Source organism: Vanellus vanellus (assembly GCF_965231255.1).
Source record: "Vanellus vanellus genome assembly, chromosome: 3".
NCBI classification, from domain to species: domain Eukaryota; kingdom Metazoa; phylum Chordata; class Aves; order Charadriiformes; family Charadriidae; genus Vanellus; species Vanellus vanellus.
In genome coordinates, this window is record NC_138907.1 from 68,249,659 (window position 1) to 68,263,518 (window position 13,860).

At 39.9% G+C, this 13,860-nt stretch overlaps 1 protein-coding gene across 1 annotated transcript in view; it reads right to left on the bottom strand.

Moving 5' to 3' along the window:
• LAMA2 (laminin subunit alpha 2) overlaps nucleotides 1–13,860 on the bottom strand; it is a 318,297-nt gene that overhangs the window by 165,292 nt on the left and 139,145 nt on the right. The window contains exons 13-15 of the mRNA XM_082480248.1: nucleotides 8,454–8,555; nucleotides 6,564–6,775; nucleotides 304–415 (exon numbers count right to left, since the gene is read on the bottom strand). Coding sequence (XP_082336374.1) covers nucleotides 304–415; nucleotides 6,564–6,775; nucleotides 8,454–8,555 — 426 coding nt within the window. The remainder of the gene's footprint in view (nucleotides 1–303; nucleotides 416–6,563; nucleotides 6,776–8,453; nucleotides 8,556–13,860) is intronic.

Consider the following 13,860-nt stretch of genomic DNA (forward strand, 5'->3'; position numbering starts at 1 on the left):
TTGTGGTAGTTTCATGCATTTGTAGTATCAATTGGCTGAAGAGTACAAATACCGCTTTCATTTTCAATTTATTCAGAGAAATGTCTTTTCATAGCTTAGAAATCACCACAGAGGTGTAAAACTTCAAATATTATCAGATATAATGGACCACCACCTAGAAATAAAGGTAACCAGACACGGTATACCAAACTCCTAACAGGAACAGCCAGCTCTCTTACTATTTCCTACCAACGTAGGGCCACTGGTTGCCTACAATTATCACAGTGTTAGCTCAGTTGATCTAGACTGCATTGTGATACTCACCTCACAAGAGGTACCGTCATACCCCGGGGGACAGTGACATAACTCCACTGCAGACGCCACCTTTCTCCCAGTTGAAGTGTGGTCAGCAGCTTCAATGCTAACGCTTCTTAGTCTGGATGTAACAGAAATGAAACAGTTAAAATAGCAAATGAGATGGAAGTATACGTGCAGCTGGATGCAACAAACAGTATATAGTGACATTCAGTGGTTTGTTTATGTTTTCCTGTTTAAAAATAAGGAGGTTTTCATATTAATCTATTTCTTAACTACAAGTCTGTAAGCTTGTTACTATTTCTGTCCATCATGTGAGGGAGAGTATGGTCAGACACACATTGATAAAAATAGATTAAAAATGTCTCACAGCACTGTACCAGTAGATGGAAGGCTATTCCTGACCTGCAAGCCACATGTGCCAGCTTGCATTGCAGCTGCATATATATAGCAAATGTGACACTAAGCAGTGTCTTCAAAATTTATAAACCACTACTCCAGCTTTCTAAGATATTACATTACTAAGTTTTGGTTATGGGGTATTTTTATTCTGGAGATTTGACCGCTGAAAAAGATTTCACCTCTGTCCAGGAGGACCTAAGTATTATGTGTATGAAAGAAAAAGGTATGAACACGAAAGAAGAAGGAAATCATCTACCATATACCTTGATTTCACCAATGACATAGACAAAGTTGGAGAACTTTCTGTTTCGTGCAGAAGTGCCCCCAAAAATAAATGCTACACATGGGCTAAACAGCCACTGTTTGGCCAAACACTGAACGTGATTTTTATTTAAAAAAACATGGACATATGATGAGAGAGACAACAAAAATATATTTATAATCTTACAGGTAATATGCAAAACAGATGTAGTTTACCTCAACAGTATCCATTTGGGGAAAGGAAATGGGATTTGAGGATTTAATTCTTATAAGAATTCAGAAGGAACACTAAGGCGTTATAGAGGCTCAGCGACTTCTATTTTCACCCAGCAATCTTACCAGAGTGTTTGATTACTAGCGCTACCTGAAAAGCTTCTTTTGAAGTCTTTTTCAGCAGAAAATACCTTTCTATCATGACATGCATTTTGTTAAAAAATAATTAATTTTCTTTGGAAAATGTAAGACAATCATTTTCTCTCCATACTAAGGCATTTATCTTTTGGCTGCCAAAAAATCCTGAAAATTATTTGGATGACCTTGGATAAGAAAACATCCAAGAAAAATATTTTGTTGTTACTGCAGTGGTTGGAGGAAAGGTTAAGATAGGGTATTTTCCCACTCAATGTTATGACTACTCTCGATAAGACAGACGTGAAAGGTAAGGGGAAAAAAAAGGAAGATTTCTGAAATTAGGACGGGAGCTTCAGAAAAACCGAAATTTTACTATCACTAGGGGTATGACTGGACTTTGGAGGGACTACCTTTGCTGATGGTGCAGTTACAAACTTGAATCTAATTTGGTGATACTAGAACCTCAGTAAAACATTCTTGAGACTATTTTAAAAGACGGGTGCATGTTCCTATCCAGATGTTCAGTAAGATCTCTCTCACTTTTCAATACTTCCCCCTTCGCTCCATTGCTGCTTGCTTATTTTGTAGTCATTCTTTTGAGTTTTCCTTAAAATAAGATAACCAATCTCTAGGGTATTAGATGTCAAATGGTGATGACTTTAACAGTAAAAAATCTTACAATTTAAGGAGAAAAATCTGTACACGAAGAAACAAGTTAGTAGTAAAAGGCCAAGTTTTATTTATCACTTGAACTACAGCTAGTTGCCTCTCAGCCCAGCTCTAGGAACAAAGAGAAGCACTTACACACAGAAACAATCTGCCCAGTATTATCCCACATTTGTATTCACGGAATTGTTCCAATTTTCATTACATTCTGCTATTTGCTAAATGGGATTTTAATGTGTTTAACAGTTTTTAGCATTAACAGTTACTCAATGAAGAAAGCTGCAGCGATTTTTTTTCTCTCATTTTGATGTTGCAATTTTGATTCCTCGATGTCATTCTGCATTCATTAAAATACATAATGCTGGCAGTAATGGGGCACTGGATCCTGGAGATGCATGAACAATTTGAGATTCGACATCGAGACCAAATATTTAAGCTGACTGTTACTGTCAGCAGGCAACTGTTGACTTCTAAAAACAAACAAGATTAAAAGGGAAGGGGACGTTTCAGGCAGCATCAGCATAGTTTACTGTCTGCTATGCGAGGCATCTGAATCACATCAGCTACATAAGGCACATGAAGTACTGACCCAGTCATTGCTCATCTGTCTTGAAACCAGTTCTGCATATGGAAGAAAACCCTTCGCCTTTCCTTCCCTTCCCTCTTTCTCTTTGCATCTAGCACTGGTTCCATAAGCAAGCAACCCACTGTCCTTAGTACCACAATTTCCAATGCCCATCTGAGTGTCTACAATATCTACCATCACTGGCCACTCCGAATATTAAAACTGAAGAAACAGGGCTGCTAAACTTTCTTTGAAGCACAAGCTAACGATATTAGATTAAACAAAATTATAAAAGAGAGCTGTCTTTTCCTGGCCTGTTGCTTCTACCACAGGTGGACTTAACTGCAACCGTTTGGATGATCTGTCAAGTCAGAGCAGGATCTCAATTTAAACCCAGAAGCTGTAATCACTTTCAAATTGATTGCTGCATTTCTGTGTTCACATTTTTTATCCTACTTGATCAACTAAATGAAAGCCCACTTATTTGAGGAAACTTCCTAATTATGCCATAGAGCAATAACAACATTCTAAGCTTAAAATGATCCAAAAAATGTTCTCGGAAATGTGCTCAAGTCAAACTCACCATTACAACATTGTTTAATAACTACTCGAAAGCGCTCCTGATTAACTAATGTTTCTAGTAGGTTAAACTAAACAAGGGTGAAAAATATAATCTTTAAGTCAAAGTTCTTGCTAAGTGGAGACAACTCCACTGATTTTTTAAATCTCTTTCTACATGACTGCAAGAAAGTTGCTTAATCTTACAATGCCTCCATTCCGGTCTCCTCTCAAGCACAGATTATAACAGCACCCTTGGAAATCCTTACACATGTGGTGTCATTATCCATTTTGAAAACTTTCAGTATTTAAATGAACAGGTTGCTTAATATAGCAATTTCTAATTAGTATGTTGCATAATTCTGCTGATGCTTTGAGGCAGAAATTGTCATTCATGAAGGATCTAATAACCCTGTAATATTTCTGTCTCTCTGCCAGACCCTCTTTACTCTCTCAGAGGAATATCCATCTGTCCACCACACATACCTTTTTAAAAGACAATAAAAAACTCTTAGTTCATATCTACTTATCTACTAAGGCTTAGCTCCACACTTTTTTTTTTTGGCAAAAATGTCGTCCTTTGAAGCCCATCAACAGTAGTCCTTAATCAGCCCAAGATATCACAAAGAATATCCTCTTCATTGAGTCTGGACATATTCCCTGTAATATTAAAGGGGCAGAATACGGAGAAAAGAGTTGTTTTGCATGATCTTAGAGTTATGAGCACAGCTTTGCACCTAGTCAGTTTTAGCATGAATGAAAGTCAAAGAGAATATAAAAAAGTCAGAACTGAGGCATACCCTGAAAAACAGCAATATGCCTACAACAACAGATCATAAGCTGGGCTGGGTGACAGTAGATACTGTTGCTGCTACATCATGTGACCGTGAGCGCACACTGTTCTGACATTTAACTCCACCTAATAAATCTCACCCTGATGGGTGAAACTATGATTCCGCCAGTTAAATCAACTATGAAAAATCCAATTCAGTTGATTGTGATTGGAATTTCACACCCTCTCTTCTGTCACACTAGACTGCAATGAGCACCCTGACAACAGTCAATAAAATGTGTTTAGTTTAGAGCAAACTATTTTCAGAGACTTCTGGACATGCTGATGTTAATCCCAGCAATACAGTAACCATGGCATTCTTCTCTGGTAAGAGACATCATAGGGACAGCTAGAGATGTACCAGTAATATAAAACCATTTCTAGAAAAAAAGATACTCTTCAAAATTACTTCAGTCCCTTCCTCTAACCCCCTTTTAAATCACTGTCTTTAAGGGACTAATCTTCCTAATTGTAATGTCACTGCATCTAGAAGATGGTGCCTACTAACCTGCAAAGCATAAATGGTATGTTTGTTCTGTAGCTCTTCCTGAAGAATATTTCCAAGACACGTTTTTGGAAAGTTATCTATAACATGCCACTAAAATGTTCCAAGGGCTGCATGTGAGCAAGACTACGCAACAGTGAGGCCTCACACAGGGCCAAGTGGCTAAAGCAGTAATCGGGATGCAGACGGGAATGCACAGTCTTCCAAATGTGCCACTGACAGGTCTGCCACTTCTTACTTAGAAGTCACAAACTATAGACTGTGCCAGTTCTACATATGCGTGCTGACCTGAGCTCTACGTTGTCACCCAGAGAGCATCTGATCCATCCCACCCCCACTCTTCCACAGCAGAGGCAAGATGGAGCCAGCACATGTCCAGCAATGCACTTTCTTCACAGATTTTAACTGCCGAGACAAAGTGGATTTTGCAGGAAAGGTCCCCTTCTCATTCTAGTGCAAGTGTCAGTACACAAATGTATGTAAACCAGTGATAGCGGAAATTTGCATTTCCCATTATACTTAGTTAAAACCTTTGGCCCAAACAAAGTAAATTATACATATCTCCTTCAATTATACATTTCTCCTTCAAAGCAGCATAGCATAAAAGCCCCTATTGTTCAGCCCCAAATTGCTCCTGCACTCTTTTAGGTTGGAAAATCCTGACTAATTTTTTAATTTTATTTTATTTGAATGGGAAGGGAGTGGAGGAAAAGCCCTCACTGAGCTCTCACTAATCTCAGCTGTAAACTGTGGATTAACAGCTTCTCATGGTCTGCTCATAGTGCGTAAGGGAAGAGCTCTGGCCTGGTGGTTTGACTCTCCTCTAACACCAGGGTGGGAAGGTGATGGGCAATGAAAGTTTTTCAAACTGGATGCAGGCCAATGCCAGATTGATGACCAAGTGAGCAGATTAGGAAACAGTTTGGCTTAAACTCAAGCTAGTTATGATTCACAAACTTATTTACAGAGAGGTAATACATACTAATCAACCACAGAAAGAGATTGAAGAAACATGAATTCTTTTTGCAGGGAAAAAATCTACACTGCCAAAGCTCAAATCAGAAAACAGCATGCTGTTGACACAACCTGCCTTTCAATTTAGGATGTATTTTAATTACCTAAGTATTCAAATGATGGTTGGATTGCTTAAGAAATTTCACAGTAGCAAAAACTGTGTCTGTGCTCTCAGCAAATAATCACTAATGTGCTATCGGCTCCCTCCATTCCAAATTGGCTTACGCTGCTGAATCAAGTGATGTGTAGGTTAGAGAACATTTCAGGTTTCATGCCTTGTGAGTAGAAAACTACTATGCAATCAATTCCATTGCACATTTGAAAAATATTATTTATGCCACCTAACTATCAATGTATAGACAGAGTGCAATCATACACTATGAGGAGAGAGGCTGTCTTCTAGCCCACCTGGAGTATTTGCTCATGCAGTTATGAAAATTTTTAATGCAAGATGAGCTTTACGGGTTCAACCACACTGCAGCCACTGAGATAGAACAAATGTATCATCTCACATAACGTCTTTCATTTTATCAGAAGACTCGGAAGGGTTCCTGTGAAATCAGTGGTTTTAAGCAATCCAGACAGCAACCTGACATAAACCAACTGAAAGGCTTTGGGATTACCCATTTCTGTGTGTGCTATTGATTAAAAACATAGAAAATACCCCTCAAGCCACTTTTCCAGCTTAGAGACTTAGGATATTATTCTCTGGTCCGCTATTAATGTGGCCCCGTATGCTCATTAAATGGGGAAAACAATATATAAGCAATATATCAACTCTTTCTTCCACATGTCATTACTGCACTCCATGATTTACCATATACATGGGAATTACAGTGTTCACAAAATAAGCATACAGATAGAACTGTCATTCATGCCTTAATAGTCCATGTGATTTCATTTTCTTACAAGGCTGCTTCTTTCTGTTGTCTCTCCTCCTGCCTACCCAAAATGAAAAAAAATACTAACAAATGTTTGAAAATGTAAATGAATGCTATGGATTTCATGATAATAAATGAGTGTGTTTTGAATTACAACAGCTTAATTCTCTGAAGATAGGAAACAAATATTTTGAGACGCTGCCTGTGGCAAAGGGACACGTTTCCCACATTCACCTGTAGATGGCATTCATCCCATAGCTGTATGTGGCTCTTAGAAGGATCCTCTTTACGTTTGCAAGGATAGTCATGAACTCCCTCCTGCTGACTGGAACATCAGTGCCATGTACAGAGAAAGATTCTGGTTTCAGCACAATTTCTTCAGTGTGCTCTTCAGAAGGCTGCAGGTGAATCCCCTCTTTTGGAGTGCTGATTCTCAAGTCACCTCCCTAGATAGAGCCATGAGAGAGAGACATTTAAATTTGAAAAAAGTCAGGAAAAAAAGCTTTATCTGTAGCCAGCTGGGGAACGGGATTAATTGAATAATATATTTTACAAGAATAATAAATATCAGGAATATCATTCACCTTTCATAACCCTGAAATGGGCTTGCCTGATACAGTTGACAGTCAGTGCAAAAGAAAGTTTAGGTTATTCAGATAAAAGCTACTGTCATGGCTTTGCATAAACAAAAGCAAATTCATACAATGCATACAAAAAGGTCTTCTGAAAGAATGTGAAAGTATTACCTCAAACAAATAGTTATTTTATTTCATAGAATCATAGAACGGTTAGAGTTGGAAAATCATCTAGTTCCAGCCCCCCTGCCATGGGCAGGGACACCTGCCACTAGACCAGGTTACTCAAAGCACCATCCAGCCTGGCCTTGAACACCTCCAAATGATGGGGCATCCACAATTTCTCTCAGCAACCTGTTCCAGTGCCTCACCACCCTCACAGCAAAGAATTTCTTCCTAACATCTAGTCTAAATCCACCCTCTTTCAGTTTAAAACCATTACCCATTGTCCTATCTCTACACTCCCTGATAAAGAGTCCCTCCCCAGCTTTCCTGGAGGCCCCCTTTATGTATTGGAAGGCTGCAAGAAGGTCTCCCTAGAGCCTGCTCCACGCTGAGCAACCCCAGCTCTCTCAGCCTGTCTTCACAGGAGAGGTGCTCCAGCCCTCTGATCATTTTTGTGGCCCTTCTCTGGACTCACTCCAACAGGTCCGTGTTCTTCTTATATTTGGGGCTCCAGAGCTGGATGCAGTACTCCAGGTGGGGTCTCACCAGAGTGGAGCAGAGGGGATGAATCACCTCCCTCGACCTGCTGGCCATGCTTCTTTTGATGCAGCCCAGGATAGAGCTGGCTTTCTGGGCTGTGAGCACACATTGTTGGGTCATGTTGAGCTTCTTCTTATGCACCAACATCCCCAAGTCCTTCTCCTCAGCGCTGCTCTCAATCCATTCTCTGCCCAGACTCTATTTGGGCTTGGGATTGCCCCGACCCACGTGCAGGACCTTGCACTTGGCCTTGTTGAGCTTCATGAGGTTCACACGGGCCCACCTCTCAAGCCTGTCTAGGTCCCTCTGGATGGCACCCCTTCCCTCCAGCGTGTCAACCACACCACATAGCGTGGTGTTGTCAGCAAACTTGCTGAGGGTGCACTCAACCCCACTGTCCATGCCACCAACAAAGATATTAAACAGCACCGGTCCCAATACCGACCCCTGAGGGATGCCACTCGTCACTGCTCACCACTTGGACATGGAGCCACTGACCGCAACTCTTTGAGTGCAGCCATCCAGCCAATTCCTTATCCACCAAGTGGTCCATCTGTCAAATCCATTTGTCTCTAATTTAGACACAAGGATTTCTTCATTATTCCTGACAAACAGGAATAATATAGTTTTGTAAGCTACTGCAATATTGCCAGAGGCTCCTTGAGATACTGAAGATTTTAGTTCTCTAAAGTGTGTCCATTTTCTGATACTATAAATTAGCTGAAAGTACATTCACCCTGCTGTTTCGTGTCCTCAACCACCAGGCTTCATACTGAACATCTGAAGAAGTACGCAATTTTCTTTCTTTTTCTTTTGTTGGTAGCTGAAAATACAATCACTTTACCTCTATGATGACATCAGATTGAACCATCAATTGAACTGTCTCTTCTTCCTCTGTGAAGTCATAGAAGACTGTAAATTTCAGATATCCTCCAGCCACTGCTACCTGGGGAGAAAAAAGACAGAAAAAAAGCAATTAAATGAAAGAAAACAGGCCTTAACCATTTGGAGGCAGTTTTATCCTGCGTCAGTAATTCCCAGAAAGAGACTTCTAGTGTTGCAAACCCATATGTAGATACCTGGGGATTACAGCTCCATGGATCATTCCCTTCTTGTTCAACCACCTAGAAATCATGCTTAGTTATTTTCTTCTATGCCTGTTGAATGCTGCAAATTCCTTAAACACATGGACTAACAAAGTAACCAGAAACAGATCTGAAATCTATGCAAATTGCCACTTGATGCTGACATTAGGTTTTCAGTGTATTTCAGTTATATGGTCCTCATTTAGACTGGGTGTCTACATCAGCAGCCTTAGCAATCTTTAGAAGACTCAATAATTTCAATTTTGTTGACGGGGCAAACTACCAAAAAAGAAAAATGCGCAGTGATGTTTTTCTTAAAATGAACTGTAACCTAAAATCAAGTAAGAATTTTTCCTCATGTAGTCAAATAAATTTACTTTAAAAGAATGCTCCAGCCCTTTCTCTCAGTTTGACTCAGCCTTCAATGTGGGAGGTCAATAACCAGACTCTTGTGTCATACCAATATATTACTTCTGTGCTCTTTTAGCCCCCAAAACCATGGCACTGACACTAGCTTTTCCATGAAAAAATGGAAAAGTAGATCAGTTTTAGGATGCAAATCAAAAGCTGCAGAGTTGAATGACAGAGTTCAGTACAAAACCAGTGCCTGTTGTTAATTGCTTGGAAGCAGAATAAGTAAACCAGAGGTTTTAAGAGCTACAGTTTAGGTTTTAAATGCATCTGCCTCATACTTCAGCACAATGTGAGCCTCTTCTCAGAGACTACTGAAGCCACAGGGATCCTTTTGCCCTTCCAGTGCATACTGCTGACCACAGAGCAAACTCATGAGTCTTCTACAAAGAGAATAATCTGGTTATTCTCAAGGGCATAATGTACTATCTCTTGTTCATCATACTAGATGGTTTTGCACACAGTAACAGAAAGCACCGAAGGTCATCAACTTCATTAGTTACTGATGCATCTAATTTAAGGGGAGAAAAAAAGCCCCAGTGTTTAAGGCATGGAAATACACTGATTTTGAATTATCCATGAATGTATAAAAATCCATAAGCTGCATCTGAGTCTGTACAGCTAATTGCTAGGATAAAACCAGAAAATTTACTCCCAATTCATAACACAAAGCTTGGATCATGGAATCACAGGATCATAGAATATCTCAAGTTGGAAGGGATCCATAAGAATCATCAAGTCCAACTCCCTACTCCTTGCAGGGCTACCTAAAACTAAACCACATGACCAAGAGCATCGTCCAGATGCTCCTTGAACTCTGACAGGTTTGATGCCGTAAGTACTTCTCTGGGGAACCTGTTCCAGTAACCGACCTTAGTGAAGAACCTTTTCCTAATGTCCAATCTGAACTTCCCCTGATGCAGCTTTATTCCATTTCCTTGTGTCCTATCGCTGGTCACCAGAGAGGAGAGATCAGCACCTCCCCCTCTACTGCTCCCCCTGAGGAAGTTGTAGACTGCGATAAGGTCACCCCTCAACCTTCTCTTCTCCAAGATGAACAAACCAAGTGACCTCAGCCATTCCTTGTAATTCTTGCCCTCAAGACTTTTCACTATCTTAATCGCCCTCCTCCAGACAAACACGAATAATTTGATGTCCTTATACTGAGGTGCCCAAAACTGTACACAGTACTCAAGGTGGGGCCGCACCAGTGCAGTGTAAAGTGGAACAATCACCTCCCTTGACCAGCTAGCTATGCTGTGCTTGATGCACCCCAGGGCACGGTTGCCACTTTTGACTGACAGGGCACACTGTTGACTCATATTCAACTTGCCATCAACCCAGACCCCCCAGAGCTCTTTCCATGGGCTGCCCTCCAGCCTCTTGTTCTCCAATTTGTATGTATAAGCAGGATTAACCCATCCCAGATGCAGAATCTGGCACTTGCTCTTGTTAAAAATGTCATACAGTTGGTGATTGCCCAGCTCTCTAGTCTACCCAGATCTCTCTGTAAGGCCTCTCTACCCTCAAGGGAGTCCATAGCTCCTCCTAGTCTGTATCATCAACAAACATCGGCATGGGATGTTTATCTACATAGTATCCAAACCTGTTAGGACCAATGCAACTACATTCAGCCTTGACTGTAACAACATGAAAAGACTTTTTTTTTTCCTTACACACACCTTTTATGGCATTTTTGTTTTGCCTGTGGTCAAGGCTAAACTGGTTTATAACGGCAAGAGGAACGTAGAAAATTTAGATAGCTAAAATACTGCAAGAAGTACTCAGACTTGCTTTCAGCTTTAGACAAACATTTTAAAAGAGTAACTTTTGCAGAATTTTATCATTTCTGTTTCAAGTTCAGGCTAAGTACAAGGATTCAAGAAAATAAAAATAATGGGAAAACAAAGACTGTGTGGTTTCAGGCAACCTATAAAAAATATCTACCAAGACAGGTTTTACTTTTTCCCAACTACATAACCTTTACCTTAGTAAATGAAAACCCAACACGAGGAATTGATAGATCATACAGAAAAAAAAGAAAGAAAAAAAAAAAGAAAGGAAAGGTTCTGATTTAAAATAAATGCATATGGAAAAGCAGTCAACAATGCAAACTTTGACCAAAAATCTTTTACAAAGGAGTAGACAAACAGATAACAGATAAATAGAGAAAGCAACCAGAATGGCTTAGAGACTTCTAAAATATAACCAACAGGAAACACTAGAGGAAAGGGTTGGGTTTGACTAGTCCAGAAAAGAGAATGCTAAGAGGGAAAAGGAAAATAGTTTACCAAAACATAAAAGAGTGGAAAAATGAAATGGCTATTTTTATTTTCCTGTGGCAACTGCAGGGAAGGCATGAAGATTCAGCTTGAGTACACAGAAAGCCTTCTGACTGTAAGGATGGTCACAACAGTATCAAGCTACTTGAAAACGCTATTGAATTCCTTCATTAAATGTTTAACAGCAGTTCAAACATGTCAGAGATACTCTAGGTATGATGTCTAAGAGTTGGAATGGGACTACGAAGTCTCTTGAGGTCTCTGCTGGCCACAGCAGTCTGAGTTTCACGGCTGCAACTGCAAAGATTTGCATATCACAAACAGGATCGCACATTGAAGTCAAGGTCCCAAAATGACACTTACTGGAGACAGTATCTGGTAGTTCAGAATATATATTTACCTTGTGAGCTGTATAATACCAATGTAGATTAGAAAAAAGATATATATAAATCAGAAAGTACTACTTCCTTCTGCCATTGTTTATAAAGGTAATTTCCTTCCTCTGTATATTTAAAGTACAAGTTCACTCACAGGCCAAAGAATTCAGAGGTCAATCTATGTGCTGCAGGAACAATTATGTCTCATCTAGTGCAAAAAATACTTTTCACTGAATTTTGAATACAAGGGCACCTATGAGATCCCTTCATTTTGATGTTCTCTGTGTCACCCAAAGATTCAGAGTTCTGCCTCAAGGATTGTCATCCGGGGCCATATCCTGCACCAAAGAGAACAGAGCAAAAAAGGTCACCTTGCTGGTGACAAAGGCATGCATTGTCAAGACAAGAATAACTGACTAAAAACGTCAAGGAAGTTCCACAGAATTTACTTTATCTCTCCCACCGTTTTTAGATAATACATCAAAATTTTCTTTCCAGCTCAGGAGGCAGAATCTACGTGTTCAAGAAAAGGCAGAGTCTCCCCAAGAAATTACAGTATAGGAGAGAGAAGTCACAGCTATCTTAATTCTAATCCACCAAGTTTCTGGCAGATATTTATTTCGGTTGTTCACGGTTAACTGTACTTCTACTATTATGTTACACATTGTTAAAGGATATAACCAGAGAGCAGACAAGATTAATTACGACATCCTGACAGTTGCATTCTGGGTCAGCCAAAGCCCTCTGAAGCAGGAGAGATGGCTCCTTTCCTGTGAACAAATGGCTGTGCTCAACGGGAAGAAAGCTGGAGGGTAGGAGGAAGCACTCAGTTCTACCTTGTGTAAAGCATGCTTTGTTGTTGTGCCTGTCACACTAAAATCACTTTCAAATCAAGACAAGTAATAGTAAACCACAAATACTTCCAGCATTGAAAACAAACAGCATTGCTACAAATATCTGCAAAGCCATAGATGAGGAAAGCTTGCATCTGTTTGTACGGAAATCAAATTCTAGAAGCCTTTCTCTTCCTCCACTGAGTCAGTCTGCTGTCAATGCTTTTCTGAGGCAAGCTGTCAGGATGTCTCCCGCTAGTGTCATTGGAGAGTACCTCTTTCTTATACAGCTTTCGTAACCCATCTTATTCTTGAATCATTTGGTGATGCACACTTTCCCTCTCCAATGCCTCTTGTAACTCTGCCTGCAAAGTTTTAGCACTTGCTCCACTACACTGGAGCTGCCTCATTTCTTCTGAACAACATCTGCCAAATGTAACTTCAGAAGATCAGGAACTACCTCCACTAAACAGGATGCTTTTTAAATCCCCTTATCATCTCACTGAGCAGTAAAATGCTCTTCTGACAGCTAGGAAGAGACCAGATTGTGATTAAAGCATCTAAATATAGGTGCCTGTTTATGAATTAGATGAGCATGACCCTCCTGAGTAGAAGCCAGATGGAAAATACTGGGGCATCTGATACGGCACTATGTGGCTACATGTAGATAACTGAAAGAAGTCCTTTGTACAGTCAAAGGAATCTAGAAAGTGGCTGGTCTGTGGTTTCCCCACCGATGGATGACTTTCAAATAACTTCACTTTGTACTTATATTTTAAAAATAACTTGGAAGACATAAAATACATTTCACAAATGAATAAAGTATTGCACAGTAAGTGTATTATTGAAATAGAACACATGCACCTTGCTCATATGTTTAGTAGTAAAATCTATATCAGAATGGATTTAGCTCAGAGAGGCTTTGATCTCAGACCGAATCCAAGAGAACACGACACCTTCTAAAGCAAAAATATATTGCAGCATTAAACTAGATTTAGACCAATATTCATGCAACACCAGACTTTAGAAATCAGCAAAATAAAAGTCATTAGCAAATATCAAGAAGTTGGACAATCTTTTCCCTCTTCACTGTTAGTGGTTCTCGCAAAGACATAGTCGCTGACAGGTTGTATTAGAGAGACAAGCATAACAGAGAGTTAATATTTTTATTAGACCAATAGAGCCACAATACAGCTCTAGAAAGGTGACATGCTTTTGGAAACATGAACCCTGCTTGCTATTACATTATTGTGTACACAGACA